At 48.7% G+C, this 18096-nt stretch overlaps 2 protein-coding genes across 3 annotated transcripts in view; one reads left to right on the top strand and one right to left on the bottom strand.

Moving 5' to 3' along the window:
* Positions 1-9864, top strand: part of TTC16 (tetratricopeptide repeat domain 16) — a 414481-nt gene extending 404617 nt beyond the window's left edge. The window contains exon 14 of the mRNA XM_078646652.1: positions 9376-9864. Coding sequence (XP_078502778.1) covers positions 9376-9525 — 150 coding nt within the window. The 3' untranslated portion in view covers positions 9526-9864. The remainder of the gene's footprint in view (positions 1-9375) is intronic.
* Positions 9814-18096, bottom strand: part of TOR2A (torsin family 2 member A) — a 58390-nt gene continuing 50107 nt past the window's right edge. For both annotated transcript variants that reach the window (XM_078646655.1, XM_078646654.1), the window contains exons 4-5: positions 14814-14941; positions 9814-11909 (exon numbers count right to left, since the gene is read on the bottom strand). In XM_078646655.1, coding sequence (XP_078502781.1) covers positions 11665-11909; positions 14814-14941 — 373 coding nt within the window. In that variant the 3' untranslated portion in view covers positions 9814-11664. The remainder of the gene's footprint in view (positions 11910-14813; positions 14942-18096) is intronic.

An 18096-nucleotide genomic window follows, 5' to 3' on the forward strand; every position in this document is an offset into this window, starting at 1 on the left:
CCAACTGATCCGAAAAGCCAAGAAAACAGCATTCAAGGATCGACTTGACAACAACGCCCACAACAGCAAGGAACTTTTCAACATCGTCAAGGAATTTTCCAACCCATCGGCCAACTCCAACGACATCACCCCCTCTCAAACCCTCTGCGACTCCCTAGCCTCCTTCTTCCACAACAAGATCGCAGACATCCACAACAGCTTTGACAACCAACCCGGAAACCAACCCACCCCACCATCTGTTGACCATCTTCCCCCCGTAAACACCCTTAACGCCTGGAACCCAATCTCCACCGAGGAAACCATCCGCCTGATGAATTCCATTCACTCTGGATCCCCCACAGACCCATGCCCTCACCACATCTTCAACAAAGCAGACTCCATCATAGCACCGCACCTCCGAGACGTCATCAACTGCTCCTTGATATCCGCGACCTTCCCAGAAGACTGGAAACACGCTGAACTCACCGCCCTTCTGAAAAAACCCACAGCGGACCCCACCGAACTCAAAAATTACCGCCCCATCTCGCTTCTCCCATTCCCGGCCAAAGTCATCGAGAAAGCCGTCAACAACCAGCTCGCCGCCTTCCTCGAAGCCAACAAATCACTCGACCCCTCACAATCTGGCTTCCGAGCTAAACACAGCACTGAAACCGCCCTCATCGCAGCAACAGACGACATTCGAACTCTACTGGACAACGGAGACACAGTCGCCCTCATCCTCCTCGACCTCTCTGCAGCATTCGACACAGTCTGCCACAGCACCCTTCTACAACGCCTCAATAACATCGGAATCCAAGGAAAAGCACTTGAATGGATCACCTCATTCCTCACCGGAAGAACCCAGAGAGTCCGCCTTCCTCCATTCAAGTCCGAGGCCTCTGAAGTCATCTGCGGCGTGCCCCAAGGATCATCACTCAGCCCCACCCTCTTCAACGTATACATGAGCCCCCTCGCGGCCATCGCCCGCCAACACAACCTCAACATCATCTCTTACGCGGACGACACTCAACTGATCCTTTCTCTCACCAAGGACCCTAGCACCGCCAAAACGAACCTACACGAAGGAATGAAAGAAGTCGCTGAATGGATGAAACAAAGCCGTCTGAAACTGAACTCAGATAAAACAGAAGTCCTCATCTTAGGCACATCCCCCTCTGCTTGGGACGACTCCTGGTGGCCGGAAGCCCTCGGAAAAGCACCCATTCCGACAGACCACGCACGGAACCTTGGCGTCATCCTGGACTCTTCACTCTCAATGAACAGACAAGTCAACGCCGTATCCTCTTCCTGCTTCAACATTCTTCGCATGCTCAGAAAAACATTTCGCTGGATCCCCTCCGAAACAAGGAAAACAGTCACCCACGCTCTGGTCACGAGCCGATTGGACTACGGAAACACCCTCTACGCAGGTACCACCGCTAAACTCCAGAAGAAACTCCAACGAATCCAAAACGCCTCAGCCAGGCTCATATTAGACATCCCACGCAACGAACACATCTCCGGTCACCTTAAAGACCTCCACTGGCTACCCGTCAATAAGAGGATCACTTTCCGACTGCTTACCCACGCACACAAATCACTCTACGACATCGGACCAGATTGCCTCAACTCTCGACTGTCCTTCTACACCCCCTCCCGACAACTACGCTCTTCCAGCCAAGCCTTCGCCACTGTACCTCGCATCAACAAGACCACCATGGGAGGCAGATCCTTTTCATACCTGGCTGCTAAAACATGGAACTCACTCCCCGCTTACCTTCGCCTCACCCAGAACCACCTAGCGTTCAGAAAGCAGCTTAAAACGTGGATATTTGACAAATAATCCTCCTCCCCTTCCTAAGCGCCTTGAAACCCTCTGGGTATGTAGTGCGCTATACAAATTTTTTGACTTGACTTGACTTGACAATTAGCTGCAGAAACCACCTGGGTGGAACGCACTCTAGTTACCCTCTTTCATCGAGGACTTTGTGAAAAAAATCAAGGACGGGCATGTGCATTAACCTCGAGAAATTACCATGGCTGGTCTGATGGATTTGGATTTGTCTGTGAAACACCACCTCAATGAACGCCGGTTGGAGAGTCGCACCGCCCGAGTCCAACAACATACAGGAACAGCCCATCCACATACTCCCAGAACAGATGTCTTCGTGCCCCAAAAGTCCCTTCCGACAGAAGAAAAGCCAATGCAAATAGGCCTCGTCTCAGACCAAGCGGGAAAACAGAAGGAAACAAGGGTTGTGCTTATATTGTGGTTCTCCTGGTCATATGATTTGAAGTTGCCCCACTCACCCACAAAGGCCATGGAACGCTGGATCCAGCCCTCTGTCAGAAGGGTGAGAGCGGGATTGTCTAGCATACCTTCAATCTGTTCCTCAAATTAATGTCGGATTCTCTCTGTCTGCTACCTATGCTATGAGGATTACCTAGTGGTACTTAGGAAAAAATAATAGCCTTATTGGATTGTGGACCTAGCGGCATTTATTTGGATGAGCAAAGGGCCACAGAAAAACTGATACCTCGAGTTTCCAAGGACAGATCTGAACAAGTATATACGGTAGACGAACCCCCACTTGTTTCTGGCCCAGTTAAGGAAATGAGACTGTTCTGTTATAACCACTGACTTTTGGAAAGAATCAAGAGCATCTGTCCTTTGATCTCATTGCTTCTCCCAACCATATCATGATTTTAGGTATCCCCGGACTTGTTAGGCATAACCCCTATATCAATTGGGAAACCATAACCATCTCCTTGTCCTCGTGTTTTTGCCATCAATTCTGTTATTCTTTTGAGGAATACTGGTGACCTAAGGAGGATGAGTGTAATACCATCAATCTTGTACAAGGGGAACCTAGTCACAATCAGATTTATGCAGACGTATTCCAGAAACCTAAACATATTATGTTACCTCCTCATAGAGAATACGATTGTGCCATTCCTCTGGAACCTGGGACCATAGTACCCTTTGGACAAGTATACTCCCTCACTGAACCAGAGAAATAAACATTTGAGCAATATCTCAAAGAAAATCTTCAAAGTGGTTTTATTACATGGTCCTCATCCCCTGCTGGGACACCTCTCTTCTTCGTACCTAAGAAAACTTAAGATCTTCATCCGTGCATAGACTTGAGGGCTGAACAAGGTCACAATAAAAGACCGGTACCCCTAGTCTCTCATCCAAGACATATTAGAATCAGTCAGAGGGGACAATTGTTTACCAGACTCTATCTTCGGCAAGCCAATCTCCTTCGAGTCAAAGGAGGAGATGAATGGAAGGCAGCATTCAGAACTCCCTTGCTCCACTTTGAATATAGGGTTATGCCCTTCACATTGACTAATGCTCCTTCTATCTTTCAAAGATTCATGGATAATGTATTCACAGACCTCCTGAACCAGACTGTGGTAATCTATATGGACGACATCCTTGTCTATTCTTCAAACCTCAGCCTTCAACACACACATTACTCAAGTACTGTAAAAACTACGACAGAACAATTTATGCTGCAAACCAGAAAAATGCAAATTTGATCATCCCGAAGTGAGGTATTTGAGTTATCGGATCAACAAGACTGGAACAGCCACGGATCCCCAAAAGTTAAAGTCTATACTCCACTAGCTGTCGACCATTAAAGAAACTCAGTGCTTCTTGGGATTAACAAACTTCAACTGTCAGTTCATTGATAACTTTGCCCATCAAACAAGTATAATTTCTCAGACATTAAAGAAGCAAAATCTGCAGCAAGGATACAAATGGACAGACGCTGCAGAGAACACTTTTCAGTCATTAAAAAGATCTTTCATTCAGGCCCCTATTTTACATCATCTCGACACAACCAAGAAGTTCACAGTAGAGACAGATACCTCGGATGAGGGAGTAGGGGCTGTCCGGCTCTAAAGACAAGAAGATAGACTTAAACACCCTGTGTATTATTAATCATATGTTTTGTCAGATTCAGTACAGAATTACTCTGTTCTTGAGAGAGAACTCTTATCAATGAAGCTAGCCTGGCGTGGATAGACAATATTTTATGGGTTCTAAAGAACCTTTTGAAATCAGGATCGACCATAGAAATGTACAATGTCTTTGCAGCATTCATTGCCAAAATAGCCGCCAAGCTAGATGTGCCTAATTTTCACATTTTCTGGGGGCAGTCAGTACGAGGAGATGCAGAAAGATATGGGGAGGCATTGCCTCCCCGGACAATCACCACTCCCTGCCGTGGCTGTGACCCGGTGCTTGAGTTAGTCATGTTGTCTACAGCTCAGGCCCTCTTCATGGGTCGGGGACTGGCTCCACCATGAGTTAGTCTGTGGGCACAGTTCATACCCTCTTCATGGGTCGGGGACAGGCTCTGCCCCTCCATGCCTGAACCTATAACGCTTTAATGGGCAATGCCTTTTCTTCAAGGAGAAATCTGATGCTAGTTTCAGCACAGGCAGCCCAAGGTACCAAGCAGGCCTCCGTCGTTCCTTTAACGTTCTGCTGTATCTCGCTGGTGTTGAATAGTAGGTTTGCAAGAAAACATTTTACATGCGAAAACTTATTTTGGATGTCGTTCCTTGGGAAACATGAACACAGACCCAATGAAGGTCTGACCAATAGAATCTAGCCTTGCTGCGTGAACAGAATTTTTTAATGAATATATACAATAGTGTAATAAGTTATCATGGGACCTGCAGTCTGGATCTTCCGTGTATGTAACAGCTCTTCATTTGCACATTGTACTTATTCCATGGTGCTCTAATGCGTGGTGATTTACTCCCGCTTCTCAGTGTACAGCTACTCAACACCCCCAAAACGGATGCAGAAATCCTAACTCTAAGGTGGAGTTGTGTCCTGGTGCATTGTAGGTATTAGCTTTGTGATTATGAGTCATGCCTCCAAGCTAGAGACAGAAATCCAAGAACAAGCATTTGCAATGCAATAGGTCTCGCATTTGCGAGAGTTTAAGCTATTGGCATTATAAATGGACAATGTCTTTTATTTATCTGTTTTGATAATTAACACATAAATAAAAGGCATTGTCATTTACAATGCCAATAGCTCAAACTCTTGCAAATGCAAGACCTATTTCATTTCAAAGAAGCGGCCGCCATTGTCCCGGGTTTGCTTAGAAAGTGAAAGCATGGCACGCTGAATGTTGCAGTAAAGTATGTTGTGCCTGCAGCAGGCTAAGACGTACAGTGTAACAACAGAAGTAAAAGGGGCCGGTCCTCATCAGAGGTTACAAATGAAGACAAGGCACTTCTAAGGCGGGACTAACAAGCCTTTTAACTAATCAGAAACCAGCATTTACAAAGGACAATGACACAAGCCAATGAAAATTATGGGCCGAGAGTGGCCGAGCTTCAAGGCCATGCTCCAATATAGCATGTCCAGGCTCAACCTAAAAATCTTTGAATAGCTACAGGAGTTACGTAATAATAGTATGTAAACTGGAAACCACCTAGGATCTTAAAGAGGCGCGTAACTGTAGTTTCGATATTGAAAGTATTTGTGTCGTTGGTTGCACCTTTCAACATCAGAATCATGTCTACACAGATTGTGTAAATATTTCCTAAAGACGTTTTCTCTAAATTTGTGTTTTTGTCTTTTTTTAATCAAACATTTTGGGTTGTGATTTGAGTTTACAAATGTTAGTGATTCTTTATCTCAGGTAAACCACACAGAGAGCAGCTAAGCGGTGCAATGCTGTGTATGACACGTTCAGCGTGTCCTGGTTTGTAGTCAGTGTCACTTGGCATTCTGTGAATTATAGATTCACTATTTCTGTTATTAGCATGGACCTAAATATCATCATGCAAAGTGGCATTGGCTCAGTGGCGTAACGATCCTTGAGGGGGCGCCCCTGCAGGGTACGTGAAGAGGCCCCCTCCGGGCTCAATCTAGAGCCCCCAGCAGAAGTGCGGTGCTGACGGGGCCCCCTGGAGGGTGAGGGCCCCCCGCACGGCGGGAGCTGCAGGGGCCTGTGTTACGCCCCTGCATTGGCTAAAGATCACAGACTGGCTGAAAGTGTCATTCATACATGATACATACGTGATATGGCCGCTCGCTACATGATACATACTTGATATGGCCGCTCGCTACCGCTGCAAAACTTACCATTAACCAGGGCAGTTTTGCACTACATTTCTCAGCAGATGTGTAGAAGTAGTGCTTAAACTGCAAAAAGAATACAATCCTGCACCACATATTTTTAATTAAGCGACTACCACCCACTGATGTGGTGAAGCAGTACAAGTTTAAATTTAGAGATAGCAGACCCCGGTCACAAGCTTTCACAAATCCGGATTGGGCAGTGTGGCCTCCTTGTTTTGTACTGGACCAATTTCTTGCTTGCGAGCCACTGAAAGTTAAAGCCAGGCTTGAACCTAAGGCCTAGCTGAGGCTCAGTTCGAGGTCATGGTGGAACTAACTTCGAGCCCAAGCCGAGCTTACTTGTGGCTTTTCACTGCCTCCCTCCCTCTACCTAGGATGCGTCTGACCCAACGCACTTCTCACCGCTCTCCCCTCCCCCATGGTCCGCTTGATTGATCTATGTACGTTCGGTTTAAGCTTAGGGCACCTGCGCACGGGGCTGACTTACCCGATCGCAGACAGAATTTCCAGAGTCCTTCACTTTCTCGCCAGTACTGGTGTCTGGCTGCGGTATGTGGGAGAGCGTATCCTGTGGAAGTCATGGCAAGGCGAGGCGAGGAGGAAAAGCAGCAGACGTGAACTGCCGGCCCACTGACTGTCAGAGCTGTAGCGGGAGGGGCTCTCATCGACAATTCGCCTCCAGCCGCTGCCGAGACATCAAGGACATGCAAGGTCACCGGCAAAATCAGGAGAACTTGTTGGAGGAAAGAAAACATTGCCAAAGACATCATACGGCTCTGTACAACTGAAAGGTGGGTTAATACAGCCCTCAATAGCGTCTGTTTGGGCCCGCCATTGAGAGATTGGGAAAGTTTGGGTCCAACGCAAACCTCGTCTCAGAAGACGATGGAGGGGGGGGGAGGTAAAGTGAACGCGCGCCATGCATGCGCTATGTTAAAGCGCCAGCCCTGCAACGCGTGTGACATCTCCGGTCCCTGTGCGCGCTGTAAGAGACGCCGGTGGGAGCGTGTGAGGCATTGGAGACGCCATGCGCATGCACATCGCCTGTCCGTGCGCACACATTTTTTCTCCCTTCACTCACCAAAGCCAACTCCCTGTCCCAGAGTGCACGCTCTCTGTCCCTGTCCCTCAGGTGTGCCTGCGCCCAGTCCCTGAGGTGTGCAGTCTCCCTGTCCCTGAGACGTGCAGACACACTGCATTAGTCCCTGGTGCAGGGGATAGTTTGTTAGTGATAGGTGTGCGGGCTTCTGTCCCCGAGATGCTTTCAAAAACAAATTTGGTATCAGGGAATGACATTCAGAGGAGCATTCACTATTGCCTGTGGCCACCATATGTCCCCAGGCGAGGTTTCACTGAATCCATATCACCTGCTGCTAGTTCCGTGCACAGGCCTCAGACTGGTGAGTGCCAGACGTGCACCACGGATCTGAGGTGTGATCTTGTGAACCCCAGGCTTTGCGACCGCTATTCCGTGCACTGACCTCAGACCGTAAACGCTGGACATGCCTTGCGCCTCTAGGTCGCACACTCACACAGCTTCCAGTGTTGGGAAAGTGCTTGTTTTTGCAGTAAGCTTTTTTTGTGTTTCCAATGCATTTATCTCACTGAAGCCTCTTAGATTTGGCCCCAAGCCAGGAAAGGTTTGTGTGCAGGAAGTGAGATAGGGAAGGAGGAAAGCAGAGTGTGAGAACGGGAAGGAGGAAGGAGACGTGAGGTGGAGGAGGGGCGACGACAGATGGACACACTGGGCTGAACAGACCCAGGACTTCCCAGGGTTTGCCCCGGAGTCTTACACCATCGTGGGTTTATTCACAACTCACGTGAAACATTGTTTGTACCTGCGGCTGCTTCACACAAGGAGACTCATTTATAAAAACGTGCCGGGGGGGTCTTCGTACACAACACTGCATGGGTTTGTGCTGTACAATAACAATGTGAACATCTATTTACTTTCATTCAAGAACTAGGCCAGTTCAGGCTTTGAAGCGCGGTATTAAAAAAGACAACAAGAAAGAGAAATGTAACAAGGGCTAGTGTGTAACAACACGTGCACATCTCCTGTCCCCGTGCTCCAGACACCGGTGGAAGCGTGTGAGGCAGAGGAGACGCCATGTGCGTGCACATCGCCTGTCCGTGCGCGCACATGGTTTGTCTCCCTTCGCTCACCAAAGCCACAATAATAGTGTCTCGCCAAGCGAAGCAGCACATGCGCTGCGTTCACTAGGCGAGACCTAAAAACGAAGTGTAATGTTGCAAACCCAACACTAGAAGGCAGGAGAGTGCACAGCATGTGATCAACAACGTACACTTCTACAGAATGACTTACTCCTGCCCTGAGGTTTTCATGAACAGCAGCAAATTTACTTGTATTGTCCATAAATTACTCCCACTTACCCGTTGTTTCCATGAACTAACCTCTTTAATTTTTCATCTGGTTTGCATTAATTACTCCCGCTTTACATTAATTCTATTGACTCTTTCCCTGTTTAGGCTTGTACTCGATCTAACTATGATGTGTGCAAACGTCCTTTAAACGTTTCCTGTCATGCCCACAAACTCGCTGTACAGTTTTGCTGCTGTGTATATGAATTCCCTGTAAACTTTTCCTGGCTGTGTACATATACTTCTAGTACAGTTTTCCCTCCAAGGGCATGAATGCACTGTAAACTAGGGATAAGCAAAAAGTTCTGCCCTGCCGGCGGAGTTTTGCTCCATCTGATTGGAGTGTGGAGTTCTGGCAAAACTCCAACTGCCATGTGGAAGAGTTTTTTCTCATGCGTAGATCACCAACATTAAGTTGGCGAATAAGAATTTGCGCCCCCCCCAGCGTGATCTTTGGGCACTAGAATGTCTCCTGGTGTGATTTCACAACACAGGCAATTGAGACCATTTGAGTTGAGGAAGCTGCCGCTCGAGTAGAAAATCTATTCTAATGGTAGAAAGAAGCTGCACCCGCTGGCCCATGGCGTAGTACCGTTTGTGCTGATTTTACAGCTCGGAACAAGGTCCCGGTGCTAAAAATGAGTGCAGGAGGTGCGATGTGCTGAATTCCCCTCGCGGAATTTCACCAACCCCTACTGTGAACATCCATTGCTGTATGGACGAATTCACTGTAAACTGGCTTCCTGTAAGATTTTCCCTCCTGGGCCCGAAGGCTCTGTAAACATCCCCTGCTGAGCGCATGAATTCTCTATTATCTTCCCCTGCTGTGCGCATTAATTCCCGATAAACTTCCCCTGCTGTGTGCATTAATATCTTTTGATGTCGTTTCTCTGTAGATTAATCAGGAGATCCAGCGAGTTTTGCAGACAAAAGGCGACAGGATGTCATCGGCAGATAGAAAGGCTGTGCAGGCTTCGAAAGGCAGCATGGCTCCGGAGATTCCTGTCCACTGGGAGAATATGGGCCTTACATCGGCCCTACACTAAGACGACGCGCAGGGCCTTCACTGCAGGTGAATGCACTCCCAGATATAGGATTCTCCTGCCATAGCCCAGAAGTGACCGCCCTCTCCTCTGGACCACCCTGCGAGATCCGCCTGAGCTGCAGGACAGGTCAGTATGGGTCAGTCTCAGCGCAGTGACCACTGAGGACGAGGAGTCCGAGCCGGACGGCGAGTGTGCAAGACTCGGCCATCACCGGGCTCGTCACACCCCAGGAGACACTTCGGCACACAAGAACCTGCGTCTTATGCTTCAAAGGACACAACATCAACAGGCAATTTACATCAATTTTATTAAAGAAAATAAAAATATGTTCTTAAAATAGAGGTTTCATTTTGGAAAATTGCATCTGATGGTCACTACCACATGTTGAATTGGCTCTCGCTGCTGAAGGCAAACTTGGTGCAGGATCCGTGCTGCTGCCCGGTGTCCTGCCTGGCTCAAGAGTGGTGAATTCAGAGATTTACATTTGAAACTTTCATTCTCCAACACAAGATGATATCTGGCCTGATCTGCATCATACAAATAATACAGATTTAGCACCACCAGCCACTCGGCACACCACCAGCCACTCGGCACACCACCAGCCACTGGGCACACCACCAGCCACTCGGCACACCACCAGCCACTCGGCACACCACCAGCCACTCGGCACACCACCAGCCACTCGGCACACCACCAGCCACTCGGCACACCACCAGCCACTCGGCACACCACCAGCCACTCGGCACACCATCAGCCATTTCCAACACACCACCAGGCATCTCCAACACCACCAGACATCTCCAAATCACCACCAGCCATCTCCAACACACCACCAGCCATCTCCAACACACCACAAGCCACTCCGCACACCACCAGCCTTCTCCAAATCACCACCAGCCATCTCCAACACCAGCCATCTCCAAATCACCACCAGCCATCTCCAAATCACCACCAGCCATATCCAACACACCACAAGCCACTCAGCACACCACCAGCCATCTCCAACACACCACCAGCCATCTCCAACACACCACCAGCCATCTCCAACACACCTGCCAGTTAGAACACCATCACCTGGCTCTTTCAAAACACCAGCCAGCTCCAAACCACCTTCCACTCACCACATCACCAGCCAACTCTTATAACACATCTGTTGGTCAGTATATTACCAGCTAACTCTTTCAACATACCTGCCTATTACTACAGCAGCAGTCAGCTCGTCTAACACCCTCTGCAGGTATACTACTAGCCGGCTCTTAACACACCTCTCACTTAGTACACCACCAGCTTGTTCTTCTGACTCGCCCACCAGTCAGCATGCCACCACTCAGCTCTTCAAACACACCTGACAGCCAGCGCACTCCCAGCCTGCTCTTACACACCTGTGCGTCAGGGCACAAGGTCTTCAGACACTTGCCAGTCAGCACCCCACTGGTCAGCTCTTCCGACACATCTTGTCGGCACACATTAGCCCCTTAAGTCATCCGACACCTGCCAGTCAGCCATCTGCCAGGGGGCTCATCTGACACTCCTGCCAGTCACCCCCCTACCAGGCCCGCTCTTCCGACACTAGCCATTCTGCACACAGCCAGCTCTTCTGACAGCGTCCATTCTTCACACCACTAGCCTGGCCCATGGACACACCCACCTTTCAGCTCACTACCTAGCCTGCTCAAAGGATAGAACTGCTCCTTAGTTTACTGGCTACGTGGACACTCTGGTGTCAACCCTAAAACATTCTGTAGTATAGTCAGCTCAAAGAATCAAAACGTAAGCAGCGTCTAATTTTCACTTAGTTCCTCTGGATGCAGTTTAGTGATTCCCGGAGTAATGCTCAGATGTTGATACGGTCTCTGCTAACAGGTCAGAGGCAACAGTGGTCCCTGCTCACACTGGCTCAAAGGCAGGTGTGGTCTGAGCACACCCTGGGCAAGACGCCGAGCAGCTGTTCTCACCTCTGCAGAGGTCTCAGTCTAAGATGGCCCCTCTGGACACAGTCCATATCATCACATCCACTGTATTTCAAATACCCTCTTACAGTCACAGAGCATCAAGAGGTGATTTCTTGTAAACGCCAAGAGCCCTTCGTGGGCACGGCTTCGCTGTTGGGCTCCATGGGCCAGTCCACAGCACATCCGATCACAAGAAGAAGTTAATACGAGAAGCCACAGTTTTGCAGCCAGTGGACGAGAACACTTTCTCCTCATCTGGGAAGAAGGTAATGCTATTCAGCACAGACTGGATGACGCGGTCTTGTTGGAGCAAGCCCTGCATGTCCAGCTCACTCCGGGCACACTGACGGACATGGCTCGGCCGCAGTGGCAGGAACGGCACAATTACATCAACCAACTTCTCCTGAAAGATTTGGGATTTCCAAAAACCATCTGTTGGAGGAAAACATAAACGGCTTTTATTTCAAAATATTTTTATTGGTTTCAGTTCTTTAAAAACACATACAAAACAAGTAGCAGTGGGAGGCACCAGCATAACATAGTTCAAGAGATACAGAGATTCAAACGACATGTTCATCTTGTGTACTAGGACTCGACTCGAGATATCAACAATCTTTATGTACCCCATCTGGAGGAGGCGTGCTTGAATCATTAAAACATCATGCTTTAGTCCCCTTGTGGGATTCGTTATTTAAGTAGCACTTGCGTCTCCCACTCCCAGCCATTCTTCCCACAAAACTCAACTAACAGTGGTATCGCGGTATCAAAAAGTAATGTTTGGTCAATGATGAGGGCCGGCCACGGTGCGCAGAGCTCACCACAAAGCCCCGATGCCTCTCCGCCCAGGAGTCACATTCGACAGGTGAGTTAGATATGGAAGAGGTGATGAGCCCGTAGCCTGGGACCACAAGCGAAAAGGGGCAAGCCCTCAGACAAATACTCTACCGGGTGGCCCATGTGTAATCAAACCCCGCTCTCTTGTCTTCTACTATGTCCGCCATTCTTTCCATCGCCAGACATCGCCACAGTCTAGCGTGCCATTGTGTTTGGGAAGGGCCCTCTAACTTCTTCCACACTGCGGCTATTGCATTTTGGAAACCCTAAGCACAATCACATGACAGAGCGATGAACACAGAGAGAACACGCGGTGAACACAGACAACACGCGGTGAACACAGACAACACGCGGTGAACACAGACAACACGCGGTGAACACAGACAACACGCGGTGAACACAGACAACACGCGGTGAACACAGACAACACGCGGTGAACACAGACAACACGCGGTGAAACCAAAACACGCGGTGAACACAGACAACACGCGGTGAACACAGACAACACGCGGTGAACACAGACAACACGCGGTGAACACAGACAACACGCGGTGAACACAGATAACACGCGGTGAACACAGATAACACGCGGTGAACACAGAACACCCGGTGAACACAGAACACCCGGTGAACACAGAACACCCGGTGAACACAGAACACCCGGTGAACACAGAACACGCGGTGAACACAGAGAACACGCGGTGAACAGGAGGTAAACCATGCAGCCAGCAGACGGCAGACATCCAGTGAACAGGCGGTAGACATCCAGTGAACATGCCTGACGCCAAGTAGCCCACGAGGGATAAGGCGTGAGGTGTCTCAGCTGTGAAGGATGGCTCTTCCACTGCTGCCTTCGGAGTGGGGGGAGTGGGGCCAGCGCGCCGCGACTTGTGACTTCCTTTCCTTCATTTTGGAGACATTTCCATGAGACGGGGAAGAGCAGGTGAGGGCGCACTGGGGCCGGAGAGTACAGAGCTGCACACATGATGACCTGAAAACGCAACCTTGAACCTGGCTGGGTGTTCGGCGTCCAAACACCAGAGGGTGGCGCACAGACGCCTGTGCCCTACAAGACCCCCGGCCCAAACCAGAGGCATCTGCTTTAGAGAGAGACTGGTACACACTGCGGTCAGAAACCCAGGAAGGATGAACCTCCCTACACAGGAAGGACGAACCTCCCTGCACAGGAAGGACGAACCTCCCTGCACAGGAAGGACGAACCTCCCTGCACAGGAAGGACTAACCTCCCTGCACAGGAAGGACTAACCTCCCTGCACAGGAAGGACTAACCTCCCTGCACAGGAAGGACTAACCTCCCTGCACAGGAAGGACTAACCTCCCTGCACAGGAAGGACTAATCTCCCTGCACAGGACGCTGCCTCGGATGAGGTGGGGGTCGGGACGTCAGTCTGGCAGGCTCGGGGACACAGCATCAGTGCGGAATCACAGGCTCCTGTGTGCGGGTGACAAAAGGGAGGAGCATCAAATGGCAAACGAGCACTGTCAATGCAAACACCAAAGAGCCCAGCTATTGGCCTTGCCGAAATTGATTTATTGCTGGCACAGGAGTGTGTGCGTCATGAAGCATACACAAGCTCAGTCCACCAATTCTGCAATGGGTTTTCTATCCAAGGCCATTTTTAATTTACGGTCTAACATGTTATTAGACTGGTAAATCAAACGCAAGGGGCCAAAACGGACGGGGCTTAAAGTGACGTACACAGCTCTTCTCCAATGGCTGGCCGTCGTTTAGGAAGCCAGCCAATGGAGAAGAGCTAGCTTGTATACCTCCCTACTAGAAGACATAAGATCCCGCTAGCGAGACTGCACATGCGCAGCCTTCGCTAGCCGAGACCTAAAAAGTGGAAGAAGTGAAGCAAGTGGCCCGGCAGCACTGAGCAGCAGATGTGCCTTCATAAATGAGGAAAGATAAAATGTATTGTGGGGAAGGGCTGGAAGCGAAAATAGTGCATGTGGGAAAGGGGCCGAAGAGAAATAAGGGAGGTAGAGAGTAAGGAACAATGCAACAAAAAAGTCTCATGAGGTTAGAAGTGAAAGGATAAGAAAACACTCAGAACACATTTACACCGAAATACTGCTGGATGCGACAAATGCAAGCACAGAGAGCAAAGCATGGACCATTGGATAAACAAACGAAAACAAGCCACCAACTCCTGACCCACTGGTGACCCAAAGTCCACTGAAAGTACAGGTTGTGTATCAGATACAACTGGTCTCGCCAACAGACTGTCAAAGCTACCTGTAGTCGAGGCCTAAAGGGACGGTAGAGTTGAGAGGTGTTGATGCAGGAAAGAACAGACCGCAAGAGAAGACAGCGCCTACACTGCAGCGCCCCTGCTTCGAGGCGATCGCTTCCATGCGCTCTATGGAGAGTCAGACAGTTCTAGCAATGGCTGTAGTCCTGCATTGTAAACATATAACCATCACTTCTATGACGTGTGCGAAAAGCCCTCGTTTGCAAACCTTTCCCTCGGTACTCACTGTGAGGATTGTCCAAGACCGCCTTGGAAATGGCCGCCTCCAAGTCTTCGAGTTGGATTTCTTCCCGGTCCGTCTGCTTCTGCCAAAACTCCAGGGCGAGGCGGTTGATCTGCTCGCCCCCGGCATTGCTGTACAGAAGGTAAAGGGTAGACGCCATCAGGTGGGGAGAACGCCTCATGTGGGCACAAGGCTAGCAGAGGACGGAGTCTGGCAAACTGTCCAACAGGTTCTACCCACACTGTCAAGAGTAGCAAAGATTCAAAGCTGCTCCTGTAAGAGGTGCCACTCACAGGTTCCACAACACAGGTTTATGGCCTTCATCGTAGAACCAATTAGATAACTTCAAAACATGCATGTATGGGTACTCAAGGGCATAGACCTGAGCATTCGACTGGCAACGAGAAGGATCCCACAGATATGACCTGTCCAAGCCCTGGCAACGAGATGTTTCCCACAGATATGGCCTGTCCAAGCCCTGGCATGAAAAGTATCCCACAGGTATCACCGGCGACGAGAAGTATCCCACAGATATGACCTGTCCGAGCCCTGGCACGAGAAGTATCTCACAAGTATGACTTGTCTGAGCCCTGGCAGGAGAAGAATCTGTAAGGGAGTGTAGGATCTGCTTACTATGGTTACGCCCACTTTTTGCTGGTGTTTCACTGTTTTTCGACTTTAGTCTGGCTAGGGCCCTGCTATCCGGGACCCCAGCCTAGCTGCTTCCTCTCTAAAATGATTGCAAGTAATTTAGGTACACTCCAGTTTGGTTAGACCCCCATCTCTCCCGCACACATGGCCATACTTACTATTCCCCCCAACCCACACAGGTCCTTCACACACAATAATAGAGGAATAATCAATAATAATCTTAGAAGAATCACACTCGCACTCGATCCCACCCTTTCCCTCATCACACCCAGTCTTAGATGCACACTTCCGAACTGCAGATCGGCCTCTAGACACGCAGTGGACATAGCTGACATCATCTCACATGATCTTGACCTGATTGTGTTAACAGAAACCTGGCTAACGGAATCCTCCTCGCCCCTTCTTGACATTCTTATACACCCAAATTAGGACATCATCAGAGTGGATAGGAGTGATAAGTCTGGGGGAGGAATCGAGTGCATACCTCGTAGTATCATCTCAGTAAATCGAGCCTTATCCTACGTATTCTCCTCTTGCGAATACATGTGCATTGACATCAACAGTAATGGCAATCCAGTATGCTCGTTACACATCATCTATCATCCACCTGGTGACAACCTCATCTTCACTGAACACTTCATGGACATGGTCACAATGAACGCCGGACGACAAATCACTCCAATATTCCTTGGCGACTTCAATCTCCATTGGAGCAACCACAACGACTCAGTGGTCAACAGTCTCAAAAAGTCATCGGCGCGCTCGACCTCACCCAAATTTGCAACAGCCCTACACACAACAAAGGCGCAACCTTGGATTTAATAATCTCCAAAAATGACTCCATTCAGCTTGAGTCGATCCTACCCTGTGATTGGTCAGACCATCATATCATCACCTTCTTTATCAGGCAAACAGTGAAACTTAACGCAGCTCAATCCACTAAACCTAAGATATGGAAAAGAGACTTGAAAAAACTCAACCCCAACACTTTACCTGCCTACAGCCACAAGCTACCCCAGCCTCCAGCTGGTCTCACCAACGTACATGACCTCACCAACCACTACCTCAACTCTATGACCTCGTTTATTAATGAGGTTGCTCCCCGTCAACTAAAGAGTTTCCTCGAAAGACTCTAAAGCCTGGTACAACGATCTGCTTAACGATGATAGACGTTGTCTTAGAACTTCAGAAAACAATTGGAGATCAGTCCCATCCGCCAAGCACCTCAAAACTCTAAGAAAAAAGAGAAATGCTTACTATAGAAAGATCAAGCGCACTAAAGCAGACTTTTTCAGCCACCAACTAGACCAAGCAAGAAACTGTCCCAAAAACGTTTTGAATTAATCAAAACCCAATCTAAGGATGAACTTCAACAACTATAAGACATCGCTCGTACACAGCCCACTTGTGAAGAATTCTCTACCTTCTTTAATCTAAAGACTGATAACATCAAGAAAGATCTCCTCAATGACCTAATCTTACATTCGAGTGCTCACACCAAAACACCCCCTACTCTTCCGTCGTCGTCACAACAAACCACCTAAAAACTTGAACTAAAAAACGACGCAGCTTGGTCTTCCTTTGATACCTACACTGAAGAAGCAATAGGCAAGATTCTCAGCACCCTGAAGCCGGCCAATCACACCATCGATCCTCTCCCCGCTAACGCTGTTAAAGACTTAACCCCATTGATTCTGACGCTCTGGACCAACAGCTCACTCCAAGGTTGCATCCCGGACACCCTCAAAGTAGGACAGTTTCACCCATCCTAAAGAAACCCACAGCTGACCCCACGGACCTAAACAACTATCGCCCTATTTCCAATAGCCCTACCCTGGCCAAACTTTTGGAAAAATGTGTACTCCACCAATTGACAAAACACATTGATCACTTCAACCTTCTTGACAAACACCAATCAGACTTCAGAGCAGGGCACAGCACGGAATCAGCTATGACACACATAATTGACGATGCTTTACAAATACTTGATCAGAATGGATCATGCCTACTCATCTTATTAAGACCTCTCCTCAGCCTTTGATACGGTCAAACACAAGAACCTGATCACAGAATGGGCCTATCAGGGTCAGTGCTTAACTGATTTAGCTCTTTCTTCAAAACCAGACTAAAAAATTCAAGGTCAACAACTCCCTGTCCAAATCGGTGCTAGTAACTTTGGGAGTCCCAAGGGTTCGCACTATCCCCAACACTGTTTAACTTATTCATGGAACCACTTACTGTTCTGTTCCAAGCATCCAACGTACAATTTCACATGTACGCAGATGATACACAACTATACCTTAAGATACACACACCAGAAGACATCAAATTGCTTAACACAACACCCAGTCATGGCTAGCTGAGAACCATCTCAAACTAAACGCACTAAAAACTGAATTCCTCCTAATAGCTCCACCCGCCAAAATACCCCTCTTGCATGACTGGTTCAAACATCTTACGGCATTCAGCGTTCAACCAACCATTGTGGACTCCGCAAAATCATTGGGCATAACCCCTGACTGCAACCTCAACATGCATAAACACATTAACAACGCAACAAAGGGGGCAAACTTCCAGATAAATACATTGAGGAAGCGGAAACCCTTCTTACCGATCAATGATTTCAAGATGGCAG

Source organism: Lissotriton helveticus, chromosome 5_2 (assembly GCF_964261635.1).
Source record: "Lissotriton helveticus chromosome 5_2, aLisHel1.1, whole genome shotgun sequence".
NCBI lineage: Eukaryota > Metazoa > Chordata > Amphibia > Caudata > Salamandridae > Lissotriton > Lissotriton helveticus.